This window comes from Triturus cristatus, chromosome 6 (genome assembly GCF_964204655.1).
Source record: "Triturus cristatus chromosome 6, aTriCri1.1, whole genome shotgun sequence".
In the NCBI taxonomy this organism is placed as follows: Eukaryota; Metazoa; Chordata; class Amphibia; order Caudata; family Salamandridae; genus Triturus; species Triturus cristatus.
Genome location: NC_140589.1, coordinates 549,200,343 through 549,219,292, shown reverse-complemented (window position 1 = coordinate 549,219,292; position 18,950 = coordinate 549,200,343). Strand labels below are relative to the sequence as shown.

Genomic DNA, 18,950 nt, shown 5'->3' with positions numbered 1-18,950 from the left:
GCACATTTTTGGGAATCAATCAAGATGATCCTGAGATGCTACAATTTTGCCATACCAGCAATGTATTCTCTTTTAACATGAAGTACTACCTACAACTCCAGGGGAGTGCTATGGGAGCCAAATTCCCCCCCCCCCCCCCCCCCCCCCCATGTGCATGTTTTTTCATTGGAAAAGTAAAACAATACTGGCTTTGGGATGAGAATTCCTATAAAAAATCAACTTGAATAGATGGAACATCAAAACAACCTCAAACATATCAAAAACTGAAATTGACTTATGTACATCACTATATATGTACAAGATAGAAAACTGCAGACATAGGCTTTTCGCAAACCAACATCGGCCAATTCTATACTTAGAGCAGACAGTTGTGACCCGCCTAAAACATCCCAACATTTTTCAAAGGTGGAATTCAAACGCATGCGTAGGAACTGGATTGACACTAACATCTATAAAGACAAAGCTAAAGACTTGGCGGAGAGATTGGCTCAACGTGGCTATCCCATACCACAACTAGAACAAACAGTGAAGGAATGTGGAAAATTATCACGTGTGGAAGTTCTCAAACCAAAAGACCAAACAAAGGCCATACTGATTTCTATAATAGCAACTACCACTTTCGGAAGATCTTACAGAAACACTGGTACCTCCTAACTAACAGTGTATCCCTGACTGATCAAATTAAAAATATTTCTCCAAATGGGTTTTAGGAGAGCCAAAAACCTCAAGCAGATCTTGTGCAAGTCAGAATTCTTGGACAAACGACAAGGACTGAAAACAAACTTTCTGACCAAACCAAGTGGATTTTACATCTGCCACAATTGTAATGCGTGCAAACTTGGGGTAAACAAGCAACTTGAGTTTTCCCTGACTCAGAGAAAACATTTAAAATCAGAGATTGGATCAGTTGTAACTCAATATACTGGTGATTCACGTAATACTTTGTCCTTGCAACACATTTTATGTGGGAAATACAATAAGACCCATTAATACCAGGATTATGGAACATTACAGAAACATACATAAACTTGAAATCCGACCACCACTGACGGAACATTTCCAAGAGTACCATCCACACACGAAGAATTTCATATTCTTTGGGATGGAACGTGTTAAGCCAAAACCAAGAGGAGGAAACTGGGAATTGCGTATGAGACAGAGAGAGTGAATATATCATACGCAAGAACATCATTATTAATGGTCTGAACAATGATGCGGAAATGCATTATTGGCTCTACTGACTTCATTTAATCAAAACCTACACATGTGAATTTTTAATGTGTACTTATACTAGGAACCCATAAACTAATACCACACATTTCCTCCCAGCATATCACAATGGGTATGGGCTTTCCTGGGTATATATGCATACATTCCTTGATTATCGCTTTAGGACATGCCAGCCGACAAGGTTGACTATCATCAAAACTTGAACAAGTGAGAAATTCTTTTGATTCATACACAACAGGTAACATGAATCTAAGAACATAATTGTCTGTCGCATAGTGTCTATAGTCTACCCCTCGATCATGTCCACTGAATGAAGCTATACATTATTTTACGCTAGAACTGTGCAACTTGCCTCTTGGGTGATCTTTCACTGATATCGTATGTATTTATGTACATCTTTTTTTCTAATCATTTGTTCATGAGTTAGCCTCTTCTGCGACTTTTCCTGTACACTTCGTATACCATCATTCAACCATATCTCATATCATCTGTTCACTAATTTGCCCCCTTGCACCTCTTTATTCCTTCTTTATGGAGTAATGTACATTTAAGCTTCTCACCAGTTGCTCATGTCTTATATATATCGACTGATTCACACCCTAACCCTGGATGAACCTTTGACATATGCTAAATTAGTAAATCTGTGTAGTTCGCTAATTGTCTCTGAATAATATTATGATACGGCCCCTTAAGCAGGGCCTCCAATTCCCTTGCTTTGTCCACCTTATTATCTTCCAGACATAATACAGCCTCTACTATTAATCTCCATTTATACTTTGATTTTATTTGAAAAATGACCACCTATTTTGAATTTGCACCCCATTCGAGGAAAAGTAACTCTTTTATTCCCTTCCTGAAACTGATAACACTCAGGCACGGTTACGCCATTTGACGTCCCAGGTCATTTAACCGGCTCATGATATGCGCGGTCTGACCTTCATTCACTAGGACCGCAGAGACATTGTCGGAGAGAATATTTCCACATAAGTGCTTTTTCCTTCTGATCACTAACATGCCGGATGCCTTAATACTTATGCCGGCTACTTTGGAGATATGGCACCTACTTTGTTACTAACAGCACAAACCCCTTGAGCAAATTATTATTAATTAATTATTATTATATAGGGATAACTGGGGCAGTACAATAATAGTGCGAACACCTACACACCCTTTTCCCCCACTAAATTTATTTTTGCTTCAAATCAAGTGGAGGGTAGCTTACCAGGTCCATGCTAATATGGCGTCTATATGGAGACTGCCTCATTTTAACATTTCACCTAGTGCACAGAACTTCTCGATACTTCATATCTGATTTCTTCTAATTATATTTACGTTGTTTGTTTTATTAGTGCCACATGACCTTTAACAAAGACTTCTTCATGAGTGTTGTGTTTTAAACTTGTCTGGTCTGCATGACTAAGAGAGACCCCACAAGGAGTTACATTGTCCATTTTTCTTTTGATGATTTGATAAATGAATTGTTTTCTCTCTCCGCATAGCAAACATGAGGCCTACATTATATGGAAATTGTGTGAACTTGTAATACATTTGTATTTAAATAAGAATGAGGGAAATTAACGCATTTAATGTGGGAAAATGTGATTAGTGCAATGTCTCATGCACCTTACATCAATAATGTTCAGAACGCATTGAGAGATGTTTTGGAATTTTTTGGTTCGTGTTTCTATACACTAAATTTCAAATTTCATCTTTTTCGTTTTTTCTTTCTTTTTCTCCCTTTCATTTTCTTAACCACCTTGTCTTGTTTAATCTTTTATCACATATGGCATTTGACTCTTTATTTTCTTTCTTCTTGCTTCAATACTTCATTCTTGTTAAATGTTTTAACAATGGCATGCCTGATTATCTTATCACTCATCAATCACGCACGTAAAACCTTGGATATGTCACATCTTGTTTATCACTTGGGCTTCACTGTGTTTCTCTGCCTTGAAAAAGCCCTTGGTCAATTGGCCCTGTGGGCGAAACACCTGTCAGCTGCTTTTGCTTTTTGCATTGACACATTGGATCTACTTCAAATAAATGAATAATAAACCCAAAGAATGTGTGTTGGACTACATCACTATAGGATACTTCAATTACAAGCACAACTTTCTTCCTCTAAAACCCCACTAAGCTGTCTAAATTAGTGGCTCTTGTGTGCAGCCACTTGAAGGGGAAGTGCCAATCATCGACTGGGCCCTGACCCTGTATGTTGCCAGATTTCCAGACAGTATCCACCCATTTACCTATAACTTGATTAATGAGTGAGATAGGGTGAAAGTTTGAAATTATGGTACATTTCTTATCTGGTTTGGGAAGCGCAATAATTGTGGCATCTTTAAATGTACTCTAAATAGAAGCATTGAAAGCAAAATCTTTAAACAAGAATAGGAGGACAGCACCTAATTGAGTTCCAGCAGGACCAGGTGCTCTTTTGGGCTTTAAGGATTTAATGGCAGGGTAAAGTTTTTCAATATTTAAGGGGGATTGAAGAATATTTCTATCTGGAAGGGGTAGTGTTGGTGAATTACAATGAGAAAGGAACTGGATAATTGTATCATCAGCAGCAACATTGGATTTACTGACTAGGTTTGAATAACAATCTTGAAATTCGTGAGCTATTTCAGTGGTGGATAAAAGTAGGCGACCACTTGAGGAATGAATAGCAGGACTCTGTATCTTATCTCTTTTAATATATAGGTAGTTTGCAAAAATGCGACATGCTTTATTAGCATTTCATTGGAAATTAACTTTCTGCTTACACATATAAAGATTTGCTCATTTACCAAGCAGTGTATTGCATTCACATCGAAGGGATTGCAGTTTTACCCTAAATTGTATATCATTCGCAGATATGAACTGTTGTTCCGCTATAGTAATTTGTTTCTCTAGTAATGATAAGTTGGAATTAAATAATTCGTTCTCATTCACCATTATAGAAATGGAAACTCCTCTTACTTTAGCTTTAAAAGCTTCCCCATGATTTATTATGGCTGTATCTTCAATTTTGTTTTTTCGCAAAAAATAATCTGTAATAGCAGCTGCCAATTTGAGTTGATTTTGACCAGAAAATAAAGTGTCAGTATATATTGTCCACCTATATGTATTTTGAGGAATGGCAGCCAAGGGTAACAAAAGAAAATTAGAGCATTATCTGATACAGTGATGAGTTCTATTTTAGAACTGGAAATTATATGAATTAAATGTCTGAGGATAATAGATAGTTATTATGTGAATAAGTAAAATGAGTATTGTAAAGTCTTTGTCATTTGGGTGTGGGAATCGCCACTGATCTAATAATTAAGTAGTAGACAGAAAGGTTTTAAACAATGCATGTTTTTGAAGGATGAAAGTTAGTTTTGGAAATTTTATCTAAAAGTCGATCTAAAAGTCAATCAGAAATTATATTAAAGTCACCTCCCATAATAATAAGTACAGGTCCTATAGCTAGGATTTCTGGTGTAATTGGTTGCCAAAAATGGGGACCCCTTGAGTGGGAGCATAAATATTGACTAAATGGAGAGACGATTAATCAATTTGAACATGAGCATAAATGTAGCATCAATCTAATTCAGCTTTATGATTTAAAAAGGCAAATTGTAATTTGTGAAAGAAAAGGAAAGTAACACAATTTTTGCGATCAGAAGCTGGTGAGGGTAATACAATTCCTACCCATGATTTAGCAATACATGCTAAGATATTATCATCCATATGAGCTTCTTGTAGAAAACAGATGTCAGCTTTGCATTTGTATAAATAATCTAGACCTTTACTCCGTTTGACATGATGTTGTAAACCACTAACCGTAAGTGAGACAATTTTCAACTCACTACTACCACCCATAGCAAAATTAAAAAGGACAGAAAAGCACAATAAAAAGTGGTATATATATATATATATATATATATATAACTCCAAAGACAGCGCTCCTGCTGATTGCTGGGACCCTAGGGAGCTGGCGCACACGCCGGCGGAGCACGCCGGAAATTAAATTTTCCAAATGTCAGATATCGTGCGCTCTCAGGAACCAAGTAGAACGACACAGATAGCGGAGAAACGGGTGTTTATTCACAACGCGTTTCGACTTACAAGCCTTGATCACGTGAATAACAGTGCTATGGTGGCAACGAACTTAAAAGAGTGTAGAGCTGTGAAAACAAACAAAGGACCAAATACATGGTAACAGTATCCCACTGTGGCGGCCATCTTAGAGTGGTCAAATGACAGCATAAGCATGGAAAAAATCGCTCACATGTTGCCCCACTGCTGCATTGAGAACAAATAAGCAACAAAACAAGTAGACACAATTAATGACTTCCAAACTACATAGTGTTCTGGAACCTGGCAAGTGCCTGCGGTGTATTGTTCAGACCACCCCATGTGACTCCAAGTGGAGAGAAAATACAAAGGTAAAAGAAGTGACCTGTGTATTCGGGATGTCAAAACGAGCTAAGCAGTGGACAATACAAAGCGACAGAGGGAGAATAGTATGTGTTCCCCAAGTGGGGCTAACCGTGATGACCAAGAGATGGACCAAAGTCTTTCACACGCCCATGTGTCCAGAACTGGTGATGACCTCGGTGACATGGAGGGGAGAGAGGGTAGGCTGCCCGTGCAGAGTGAGTGTCAGTGTTGGGGCCCCTTCCTCTCCTCCTGAAAATAAAATAAAATGAGAAAATATTGTTAAAAACAGATGCAAATGAGTCTGCATCGTACACAATTCTAGTGCAAGTTCTAAAATAGGAAGAAGGGAAGAAAGTGCACACTAGTTGCAACGACAAGACATAATACAACCATATGTACATCAAGCATAAACATATTGGCAATTAATCCAAATACATCATTCTCTAAGGTGTATGGCCAATTCTTCGTCTTGATTGAGACCACCAGGGTCCTTGCTTTGAAAGTCAACAATGTATTTGGATTCCCTCTGTCTCAACCTCAGTACCCTGTCTCCTCCCCTGGGATTGCTGGGGATTTGTTCCAGAATAAAGTATCTGAGTAGTGTGGAATCAGAGAAATGATGGTCCCTGTAGTGCCGTGCGACAGGATATTTTTCGTCAATGTGTGTTATGGCCCTACTATGTTCCAGTACCCGTTTTTTGGCCTGGAGGGTAGTGCTCCCTATGTACCACTTGTTGCAAGGACATACAATCACATAAATGGCGAATGTGGTGCTGCATGTAAGGAATTGTTCTATCTCTTTATACACTCCATTGTATGTGGTCGTTTTGAGGAATGTACTTTGTTTGCATGCCTTGCAATGTCCACAGGGAAAAAATCCCTGCAGCCCATGCGTGTGTCTGTCAGGGTACAAGGTTACATCGCTGCGTACCAACATGTCCCTGATGTTCTTCCCCTTCCTATATGTGATACTGGGTCTCTTGGGAATATTGTTGCCAATGATGTTGTCAGTGGTGAGAACATACCAATGTTTGGTCAGGATATGCTTGATGTTGTCTGAATTGGTGTTGTATGTCATGATGATGCGCGTGGTATCGTCATCATCCTTGGATGTCGGAGTCTGTTCGTTTGTCAATGTAGAAGTTCTAGAAATCCCGCTGGCCCTGTCTCTGGCTCTGTTGAGTACCCAATTGGGATAGCCTCTATCCCTGAAACGTTCAAACATCGCCTCACTCACTTGCAAATAGGCTTCTTCAGAGTTACAGTTTCTTTTGGCCCTCATGAGCTCGCCAAAAGGGATACTCCATTTTAGTGTCTCAGGGTGACTGCTCAATGCATGCAAGATGCTATTGCCAGCCGTGGCCTTTCTAAAGAGAGTGGTGCGTAGTTGGTTATCCAAGATGTCAATTCTGACATCAAGATATTCTGCCCCTGTACTGCTGACATGTCCTGTGAGAACAATATTGCTAGAGTTTTGATTCAGGCAATTGATAAAAGCCAGTGCTTCGTCCTCGTCACCATCCCAGACAATAAAGAGGTCGTCAATATAGCGCAACCATCTAATGACATGCGCGAAATGATGGGCAAGTTCTTGCTTTGCCCGTATGGTCTCCTCCCAGTAACCCATAAATAAGTTGGCAAAGCTGGGGGCAAAGCAAGATCCCATCGCGGTACCTGTTGTCTGCCTGTAGAGTGTGCCATCAAATAGAAAAATGTTGTTGGAGAGACAGAATTCTATCATCCCCAACAGCATCCTGCTATGTTCCCTGAGTCTGAGAGGTCTTCCGTTGAGGAAATGTTCACAGGCCCTCAAACCTTGTCTGTGATCAATGATCGTGTAGAGGGATTGTACATCAAGTGTGATGAGAAAGAATTTCTCATCCCACTGGATGTCTTGGATCTTGGTAAGGAAATCTTTCGTGTCCCTCACATAGCTGGGAAGTGCCATGACAAACTCCCTAAGGAAATGGTCCACGTATTTGGAGACATGTTCCGTGACACTCCCTCTAGATGATACGATGGGGCGTCCCGGGGGATCTGTGGGGTTTTTGTGTAGCTTGGGCAAAAGGTATAGTACTGGGAGCACAGGATGATCGTTTTTGAGGTATCTGTACTCCTCCCATTCTAAGATCCCTTTATCTTTCCATACAAGAAGTTTGTCCCATAGATCGATGATGCTGAGATTGTATATCTCCATGGAAACAGATGTGTAACTGTGGGAATCATCTAGCTGTCTAAGAGCTTCCGCTACATACTTGTCCCGACTGAGAATGACAACATTGCCGCCCTTATCAGCAGGGCGTACTACCACATTGGAGTCATTGGCAAGCTCAAAAAGAGCCTGCCTCTGATCAAAGGAAAGGTTATTACATTTAATGTTGTTTTTCTTTTTGTTAGTTCTGTATGTACATAGGGCTTTGGCAACACAGTCATGGAAAGTATCAATGTTGTCATGTGGAAGGGAAGGGAGAAACGTGGATTTGGGTTTGAAACCTGATAATGCACTGTCATCCATGACGACCCCACATTCAATGAGGGTCTGTGTATTGGTGGTCGAAACAGAATTAACATCACCATTGGTCACATTGTGGATGTTCACATCAGTGGCACTCGTAGCTTCTCGTTCTAGTTCTATGAGGTTGATCAGGGCATCCATGTCTCCAGTGGAGATCTCATTCTGGCGTCTTGGGATGAATGATTTAGTACCAACAGTGTTGCCCAATCTTTTAAGTGCATGCCATTTTTTCAACTTTAATTTGCGGGTGAATTTAAACAAATCAATCCTGGTTTCAGTGAAGTTAAATGATCTGGAAGGGCAGAAGGACAGACCCAGACAGAGAGTTCTTTTCTCCAAATCACTCATGACCCTGTTGGACAGATTAATGACAGTTTTATTTACCATAGTCATATCCATTATCGCATCCTTCTGGAGCGGGTTCTGTAGCTTCCCATGCCGCCCCTTCCTCTGCCTCTCCTCCCATCGTTGGTGGATTCTCTTTCTTCTGTTCCTTCGTTTCCTCGTCCCCTTCCACGTCCTCGTCCCCTCCATCCTGGTGTTGTCTTCGCCGGAGCCTCCTTTGTCGTCCGTCTGCTCCGGCGCAGGTGACGATACTCTTCTAAAAAATTCACTTGCCGTGTTGTTGTCTCCAGGCTGTTGGTTTCTTCCGTGGAAATGTCAGATTCAATGTCACTAGCTGTGGATGTTGATGGTGTTGGTTCCGTGTCTCTGTCTTCCCTCATGGATGGTGGTTTGTCTTTATGCTCGTACAGATGGTCATACTTGCGGCTGAAAGTGAGTATTCTGCCAGACTCGTAATCATTATAGTCCCTATTCATCTTTCTCTCCTTCCGTGCTTTGATCTCCTCTTCATGCTTTTTCAGCCGTTCTTTCATGCTCTGTAGAGATTTCTCTATGGTCTCTTTATCTATGACGGTTTTCAATTCTTCAGTAATTTCCTGTATTTGTTTCAGAATTGTCTCTCTATCAATCCAAGCGTATTTAACTAAAATCTCAAGCATACGCCTGGAGCTTGTGGCAGAGTTCTCGGACCATTCCTTAAGCATGGCTGGATTGGGTGCTTCATAAGTCGGTGTTGTGAAAATTCTTAGACCCCTGGGCACCATTTCCTGGTCAATATAGTTCTGGAGTGAAATGGCCTCCCACCATTTCGAAATTTCCGATCTTTTGAGTTTCTCAAGTTTACTCATTTTGTCATCTGTAGATACCATCATTGTTGTTCCTGGTTTGTTGACTGTCAGGCTTTTGGGTTTCTTAGCAAATATCGCCAGGGCAGCCGCCCTGCGTTCTTCCTCTTCTTCCATGTGCACTACACCCGAGTGCAATATCCGCTAAATGCGTAGGTACTGTTCCCCTTGTGCTATACAAGTTGCTCCTGCCAGTCCAAGTTTTGACTGATGTGAAGGGTGCCTGGGAAAGCTCCACCTGGATGGAGACAATGCTGCAATGACCCCCTGATTGCTGTAAATGATACTAATGCCACATGGTGTAAAGGTCCTTTTAACGAAGGTTGCCGTGCCAAAATACGGAAGTCTGTACCATGGACGGGGTCTGTGGAGTAAGTACCGCGCTATCGTAGATACTCTGATAGTCGCGTGTGGCTACATATGCATATTGCAGTCAAGTGGTGCTAGGAAGTTGTCCAGGTACCCTGCGTAGAGAGAGTGTGTCTCACCGCCACGAACCCAGAGGACACACGCCTTGGTGGCAGCTACGTGTAATTGTGAGAGATTGAAGCGCGACCCCCCCGCCGCTTCCCCGGGAGAGGAGAGACGAGCGCCACCAGGGACCCCCACCCTCGCCCCCCAAGGGGCGGACAGACAGGGTCAAGCACTTACCCTCAGTACTACGAGCTCCTCGAGGTGTCGGGTTGCCGGGAATCACGGTGTCTCTGTACGTATGAAGGACGGCCGGTCCGGTGCAATCTTCAATAGTAAAACTCCAAAGACAGCGCTCCTGCTGATTGCTGGGACCCTAGGGAGCTGGCGCACACGCCGGCGGAGCACGCCGGAAATTAAATTTTCCAAATGTCAGATATCGTGCGCTCTCAGGAACCAAGTAGAACGACACAGATAGCGGAGAAACGGGTGTTTATTCACAACGCGTTTCGACTTACAAGCCTTGATCACGTGAATAACAGTGCTATGGTGGCAACGAACTTAAAAGAGTGTAGAGCTGTGAAAACAAACAAAGGACCAAATACATGGTAACAGTATCCCACTGTGGCGGCCATCTTAGAGTGGTCAAATGACAGCATAAGCATGGAAAAAATCGCTCACATGTTGCCCCACTGCTGCATTGAGAACAAATAAGCAACAAAACAAGTAGACACAATTAATGACTTCCAAACTACATAGTGTTCTGGAACCTGGCAAGTGCCTGCGGTGTATTGTTCAGACCACCCCATGTGACTCCAAGTGGAGAGAAAATACAAAGGTAAAAGAAGTGACCTGTGTATTCGGGATGTCAAAACGAGCTAAGCAGTGGACAATACAAAGCGACAGAGGGAGAATAGTATGTGTTCCCCAAGTGGGGCTAACCGTGATGACCAAGAGATGGACCAAAGTCTTTCACACGCCCATGTGTCCAGAACTGGTGATGACCTCGGTGACATGGAGGGGAGAGAGGGTAGGCTGCCCGTGCAGAGTGAGTGTCAGTGTTGGGGCCCCTTCCTCTCCTCCTGAAAATAAAATAAAATGAGAAAATATTGTTAAAAACAGATGCAAATGAGTCTGCATCGTACACAATTCTAGTGCAAGTTCTAAAATAGGAAGAAGGGAAGAAAGTGCACACTAGTTGCAACGACAAGACATAATACAACCATATGTACATCAAGCATAAACATATTGGCAATTAATCCAAATACATCATTCTCTAAGGTGTATGGCCAATTCTTCGTCTTGATTGAGACCACCAGGGTCCTTGCTTTGAAAGTCAACAATGTATTTGGATTCCCTCTGTCTCAACCTCAGTACCCTGTCTCCTCCCCTGGGATTGCTGGGGATTTGTTCCAGAATAAAGTATCTGAGTAGTGTGGAATCAGAGAAATGATGGTCCCTGTAGTGCCGTGCGACACATATATATATATATGTGTGATACATGGGATGCCAATGATTAAGGGTCTAAAAGACTTGAAACGCGTCTGGCAGCAAGATTTGATGCCATTTTTTCTTCACCTTGTTTGCAGCCTTCGTGATTAAAATATTGGAATAACAACTACCTGTGGTGGCTCTTCCATTTAGGGTAACCTGTTGCGATTGGATATATATATATATATATATATATATATATATATATTCACTGAAAAAACCATAGGTTTCACACATGTTATAATTAGCTGGACATTTCACTCGTAAAAAACCAATGAAATTCCCCCGTTATAGTTAGTACAGGCAACTATAACTCACGCGACCGCAATCCTCTGCTGATGATGTCAAATATTACATCACTGATGACATATGTGTCTTTATGAAAAATAAATATTTGTAATATATGTATAGCTAAAGATACAGTATTAGCATCAACAGAGGATTGCGGTCGCGTGAGTTATAGTTGCCTGCACTAACTATAACGGGGGAATTTCATTGGTTTTTTACGAGTGAAATGTCCAGCTAACTATAACATGTGTGAAACCTATGGTTTTTTCAGTGAATTTGCAAGGTTTTTTAAATGCTAATTCCTAACTATAACGTGTGTGAAACCTATGGTTTTTTCAGTGAATTTGTACGGTTTTTTAAATGCAAATTTTTTTTTGAGATTTTTGGTAAACCTATGTATAAAATAATATATGTACTATATCCTGCATTATGGAATGGTTAATATTTTTTTTATGCATTTTTTACCGTGCGCGTACGGTAAGCTGACGCTACGCGCTTTGTACGTCATAAGTACGGTGCGCTTACGTGATACGATGCGCGTACGGTAAGCTGACGCTACGCGCTCCGTACGTCATAAGTACAGTACGCTTACGTGATACGTACGTGACGTACGCGTACACGCATGTGCGTTGCGCGGAAGCAACGTCGCGGTTACACAGGGGCGTGTAATGCGCATGCGCGAGTGCGTCTTACGTACGTGCTCCGTAAGCGCTTCGTAAGCGTCATGTTTGCGCATGCGTACTTGTTTACGAGCACGTACCGTAAGCTTACGGAGCGCGCACGGTAGGTCATGTGATCCACAAAAAACACTTTTCATTGGTTGAAACTACTTTCAGTTCCAGAAACTTCCCACACCACACCCATTCCCCTCATTACTGCTTGAGATCCCCTAGGAGAAGGAGCTGAATTGACATTGAGATACAATGGCAGAGCAGCAGACCTCTTCTGACAGTGAGCCTAGCAGCACCATCATCAGAGAGAGAAGGAGGAAACAAAAGGATTCTTTTGTGTGGGAGTATTTTACTTTTCCAGAGGGGCAGAAAAAGGTCAATGCTCCATTGGTCACTTGCACACTTTGTGACCGTGTTTTATCTAGAGGAGATCCAAGGAAGAAGTATTCCTTTGGAAATCATTCTATGATGAGAAAACATTAGGGATAAACATCCCAGGACCTTTGCTCGACATACTGAAGAAAACTCTTCAGTAAGTCACCGGAGCCCAACCTCAGAAGCTCAGCCGAGTACATCATCGGCAGCTCAGTGATGTCATTTGAGATGTCATCAGTGATGTCATGAGTGATGTCACTGACCATGTCATGATTGATGTAATATGTGACGTCATCAGCAGTGCATTGCGGGCGCGCGAGTTATAGTTAGCTGAACTAACTATAACGGGGGAATTTCAATGGTTTTGTACAAGTGAAAAGTCTAGCTAACTATAACACCCCTGAAACCTATGGTTTTTTCAGTGAATTTCTGTTGTTTTTTAAATGCTAATTCCTAACTATAACGTGCCTGAAACCTATGGTTTTTTCTGTGAACATATATATATATATATATATATATATATATATTCAATGAAAAAACCATAGGTTTCACACATGTTATAGTTAGCTGGACATTTTACTCAAAAACCAATGAAATTCCCCCGTTATAGTTAGTGCAGGCAACTATAACTCACGCGACCGCAGTCCTCTGCTGATGCTAATACTGTATTTAGACACTTATTTGCCCATGTCTTCTTCCATTAAATTTTAGCTATACATATATTACAAATATTTTTTTTTCATAAAGACACATATGTCATCAGCAGAGGATTGCGGTCGCGTGAGTTATAGTTGCCTGCACTAACTATAACGGGGGAATTTCATTGGTTTTTTATGAGTAAAATGTCCAGCTAACTATAACATGTGTGAAACCTATGGTTTTTTCATTGAATTTGCAAGGTTTTTTAAATGCTAATTCCTAACTATAACGTGTGTGAAACCTATGGTTTTTTCAGTGAATTTGTACGTTTTTTTAAATGCTAAGTTACTTTACGCCGTTCGTGGCGTGCGCGCCCACTTAACGCAGTTCGTTCCGTGCGCGCACGGTGCGCTTCGCTCACCGTGCGCCCACTTTACGCAGTTAGTGCCGTGCACGCACGGTGGGCATGCGGTGCGCTACGCGCACCGCGTGCCCACGTTACGCTAGAGGGGCCTTGTTCGCACGATGCGCTTCACGCACCGTCCGCACACGGAGGACATATTATGCGCTTCGTTGTGAAATGTTCAATATTAAATGTTCGTCTCCATATATATGCCAAGCACATATGGTGCCCAGCGGGCACCATTTGCACACGGGGTGGGGGAAAATGTGGATAATTTTTTTTTAATAATTAATTTTTACCGTACGCGTACGGTAAGCGTAATCGCCGTTTTTTCGAAAAAATTTAAAATTGAATTTTTTGCCTTTGGGGTTCTTTTGGGACACCTTAATCAAGGCTAGGTGGTTAGGAGCTGTCTAACCAGCCCCTTTAAATGTTTTCCACCTTTGTTTTTCCTCCCCCCCTCAGAGTGCGAGAGAGAAAGTGGTGGCCGCCGCTTCCTGGTTTCGACCGATTCGAATGTTTACTAAGATCTAACAGCCAATCAGAATCGCGCACGCGCACTGCACCGTACGCGTACGGTAAGCTTACCGTAAGCGCACGGTAAGCGCACCGTAAGCTGCCACAGATATATATATTGATTTAAATGCTATTTTCTCAGGAACTACTGAACAGATTTACACCAGACCTACAAAAGGCACTTCCTTGACCTGTAGACTACCTCTCTGCCAAATTTCAAGTAACTCTGTTCAGCCGTTCGGGCTGTAGCTGTGTCTAAAGGTCCTATGGAAAAATGCATGGGAAAAACGCGTTTTGGGACCCCCCTTTTTTCTCAGCCCCCGCTTGACGAATCCCCCCGAGACTTTCAGGGTAGGAGCGGAGCGTAGCGCCCCATTAGTTTTGAAAATTTCGCGAGGATTCGTCGACCAGCGCCAAAGTTATTCCAAATAGAATGTTGCGGTTTTCCTATGGAAACAGGGTCCTAACTATAACTACCTACTGGCGACCGCCAGTAGGTAATATACATATATATATATATATATCTATATATATCAAAGAAAAGTGGGCTGTCTTAGCACTACCTCTCGGCGAACCAAAAACAACACGAGTCCCAAATTTTCAGGCACAAATGTTTTATTCTTCGAGCTGCAAAATCTGACGCGTTTCAGGCGGGTGCCCTTGCTCACACATATATATAGCTGGCAATATCCTCGTGCGGACGTGCACAGATAGGACCACGGACACAGAATATGCTGTTGCCAATAACCAGTGCTTTATTTGAAGGAAAGGTGCAGTCTCAGATGCGTTTCGGACACGGACAGTGTCCTTGATCACTTGGCGACATATTGGAAACCGGGAAATTTAAACGACATAGCACTTCCGGTTCACGTGATCAGCAGAAACTAAACATGAAAGAAATACTTCACATTGTGTTCCGTATTTAGAGGAAACCTCACTGTAAATACAGAGACATGACTCCAATTTAAAATGCGAAAAATGAACGCACATTGCTATTGAAAAGTGTATACTAGACATAATGCAATTTAAAGATCTTAAAAATAAAATCCAGACATTTCCGTTTAGTATCTAACGCACAAATGCAAATATGCCAGATCATTCTATTTTTTTACATGCATCCTTCGCTATGGCATCTACATGAAATGTACAAATACACTAATGTAAACTTCTACAAATCGGAAATTCATTCCTTATGCCGGAGCAACTACATATGACATTTTTATAATGTGCAAATATGCCAATGTAAACTGATACAGGAGGTAATGATGAAAATATAATCTATGTTTGACATGTGCAAATACGCTACAGAACATAACAGATATAAATACAATATAGCTAAAACAACTGGTTCTTAAATAATTTAAAAAGCTTATTGCTAGCATATTAAAATATATGTATAGTTGTAACATTAGCAGTAGTATATCATTATATCACCTGTGTACAGAATAAGATGACTGAAATGTCCTGTCAAATGTGCAAATACGCAATATTAAAATTGATGAGCCAAATAGAAAACATTAAAAATTTCATGCCTACACGCTATCGCTAAAGTACTATTGGTGTGAGGGGTGCAAAATGAATAGTATGTGCAAAACAGTGCTTAAAGATAAAAAAAACAAATCCCACAATGGATTAAGCAGCAAATGTTATTATGAGCTGGAATCTACTGCGATTAATGTAATATCCAATGTTCTAATACAAATAATATAAATAGTTATTCATAATAATGTAGTTCCAGTTTTGCCATGGGTGACCCAAATCATAAATAGATCAAAACAATCTATCTTGGGTTGAAGAAGACAATGCGAGGCACTGTTAATATACGAACTCAGAATATTTAAACTCATAAGGCCTGTCAAGATAAAAAGCAAACAAAAACATCTTGAGGGGAGACTAAGATAATCTAACAGATACTGGTACATGTAACATAGTAGTCACAGACCCTCTTCATAGGAAATTGTGTAAATCTTCCCCTGTGTTCAGTCCAGTCGGGAACTTGGTGTCTAACTCTATAACATATTTAGATTCTAGTTGGCGCAGCTGTTTTACTCGATTCCCACCTCTCTTGTTGAAGGGTACTGCATCTATTACAAAATATTGTAAATATTTTAAGTTGTTCTCATGCACAGCTTTAAAATGTCTTGCAACTGGATATGCTGGATCAGAATTTACAATCGCACGGAGGTGCTGCAATATACGCATATATACCTGAAGTTTTGTGCTTCCAACATAGCATAGATCACAACTACATCTAAGTACATATACAGCATGGTCGGTCCTACATGTGTAGTGTTCTCTTAGTGTATACTCAAAATCTGAAAAGGATGTTTTGTATGTAGAGGTATTGATACCAAATGTACAGGCTCTACATGAACTACACCTTACAAAACCTTTCTTCGGGGTGACCCAATTCCTAGACTTAGTGTTCTCTGGACTATTTTTGACTAGATCGTTTCGCATAGAGTAGGCTTTTCGAAATGTCACAGTTGGACTGGGAGGGAGCACCTTTTTAAGGGTCAGATCTGTCATGACTATTGGCCATTCTTTTTTAATTATAGCTGTAATTGCTTTGGTCTGTTTGCTATATGTGGTCACTAGTCTGAGCTCATCTCCCTCACCATGTGTTTTTCTGTCCATATCACTGTTGGCATTAGTGGTCTCTCTATTTGGATCTTGTAGAGTTGTCCTGTCATTCATATTTGCTTATATTAGCTATATCCAGCCTCTTAGGGACATATCCTCTTGCCTCTAACCGTTTCTTTGCTAATTCCCGATGATAATCTCGGGCTTCCTCTGTACTGCAGGCTCTAGGAGTCCGCAAATATTCTCCATACGGAATACTAGCTATTGTATGAGGAGGATGGAAACTCTTAGCATGTAATACCGAGTTTCCGGATGTGGGCTTTCTATAGAGGCTAGTTTCTATTACACCTTGTTTGGCTTGGACAGTAATGTCTAGGAAATTGGCGCTGGTTTTGTCGATATGGGCAGTAAACTGCAGATTCAAATCGTTAATATTGATGGAATCGACAAAGTTCTGGGCCTGATCTTTAGTTCCCCTCCAGATGACAAAAATGTCGTCGCTATATCTCCACCATTTTATAATGTACTTGGACCATTCTTCGGCGTGCCGGACCTTGAGGACATGCTCCTCCCAGCAGCCCACATGCAAGCAAGCGTAGCTCGGGGAGAAGCATGGCCCCATGGCCACACCGTGCAATTGTTGGAATACAGTGTTATTAAACATAAATACATTGTTGAATAAACACCACTTGGTCATGCACAACAGCATTTGATTGCGACAATAAATTTGAATCGGTCCTTTGCCCAAAGAGCATCCCACTGCCTTGAGTACATCCTCATGGGCTATACTCGTGTATAAAGCAGTGATGTCCACAGTCAAAGAACGATGCTCATCTGACCACTCTTTCTTGCTAAGTTGGAATAAAAAATCCGTAGTGTCTTTTATGAAAGTTGGCAACTGTATCACGAAGTATTGAAGGTAAAAATTGATATACTTAGATGTATTTTCAAAAGTACTTTTAATAGATGAAACAACTGGTCTGCCTGTGACAGGCAGTGTCCCTTTATGTACTTTAGGTATAAAGTATATATTGGGCATCACAGGGAAATCATTGTTTAGAAAGGAAAGTTAGTCTTTGGAAATTAATCCTTCCCTTTTCCATTTGCTAAGATCATCTTTATAGTTCTTCTGAATTTTTTACACTCATCAAAGTGCTTTTGCAATAGCAGGCAGCGTCATCCAGATGATTATATGCTTCTTTGATATAGTCTTTTTTGTCCCATATAACTACGTTACCACCCTTATCAGATTTGTTGACCACTATTGCATCGTTGTTTTTCAATTTTTTCATAAGCTCAAAATATTGCTTGGTGTTGTATGTAGGGATAGTTCGTTGTTTTTGCGTGTTCTTAAATAGCTTTTTGAGTTCTTCTATCACTCGCTCATGGTAGATATCAATAGCGTCTCGTGGCATATTAGGGACAAAAGTGGATGTCGGTTTAAAGGGACTGCCTGGTTTTGCAATGTCCACCCCTTCTGTATTGGCTACTTCCTGTGTACTTATCTCTACAGATGGCTGGTCACGTAGTTGGTATAACACATACATTTAAGATATGTCTTTAGCCTGCAATGTTGTCATTTGTGTTACGTCAAGATTTTCCTCTTTTCTATTTGTTATTTTCAAATTTTTCTTGATAGTAAAATACTTCCTCAATTTGATTTTCCTGATGAATTTATACACATCCACGCGAGTGTTGCAATAACCAAAATTACTTTCGGGACAGAATGAGAGTCCTAATGTAAGGAGTTGTTTTTCCGCCTGATCAAGATCTATATTGGCGAGGTTGATAATAGTGTTGTCTTCCATTATTAAGCTTTTTCCCAGCGTTGGTTGTGCTTTTTGCGCCCTCTTATGCCTCAGGCATTTCCTTCTTTGGCGCCTTTGGGCATTTCTCCTTTGCTTGTTGATATATATATAACAATTAGAAAAGATGGAAAAGAATCGAACAAACAAGTAGCTCAAGAACAAGAACTGATTCGCTAACAAGACAACCACCCATTGATAACATTAAAGTGCAGAACATACAATATGAAGTATTGAAACTATGAAGCCATAATCCAGTATTGTGAAAAAGAAAATATTATTAGTTATACAACAACAAATATCAGGTAACAATTGTAGAAGACTGAGATTCCATTGCCACCAGGCATGAATATCAGATATGCAACTAGATGGGATGGAGGTGTGAAGGACTTGGAAATGTCATTTTTTCATATTTGCATCACTGCA

At 40.8% G+C, this 18,950-nt stretch overlaps 1 protein-coding gene across 1 annotated transcript in view; it reads right to left on the bottom strand.

Annotated features, from left to right (window-relative positions):
* Nucleotides 1-10,276: 10,276 nt before the first annotated feature.
* LOC146817387 (uncharacterized) overlaps nucleotides 10,277-18,950 on the bottom strand; it is a 65,050-nt gene continuing 56,376 nt past the window's right edge. The window contains exon 4 of the mRNA XM_085609631.1: nucleotides 10,277-10,835. Coding sequence (XP_085465757.1) covers nucleotides 10,726-10,835 — 110 coding nt within the window. The 3' untranslated portion in view covers nucleotides 10,277-10,725. The remainder of the gene's footprint in view (nucleotides 10,836-18,950) is intronic.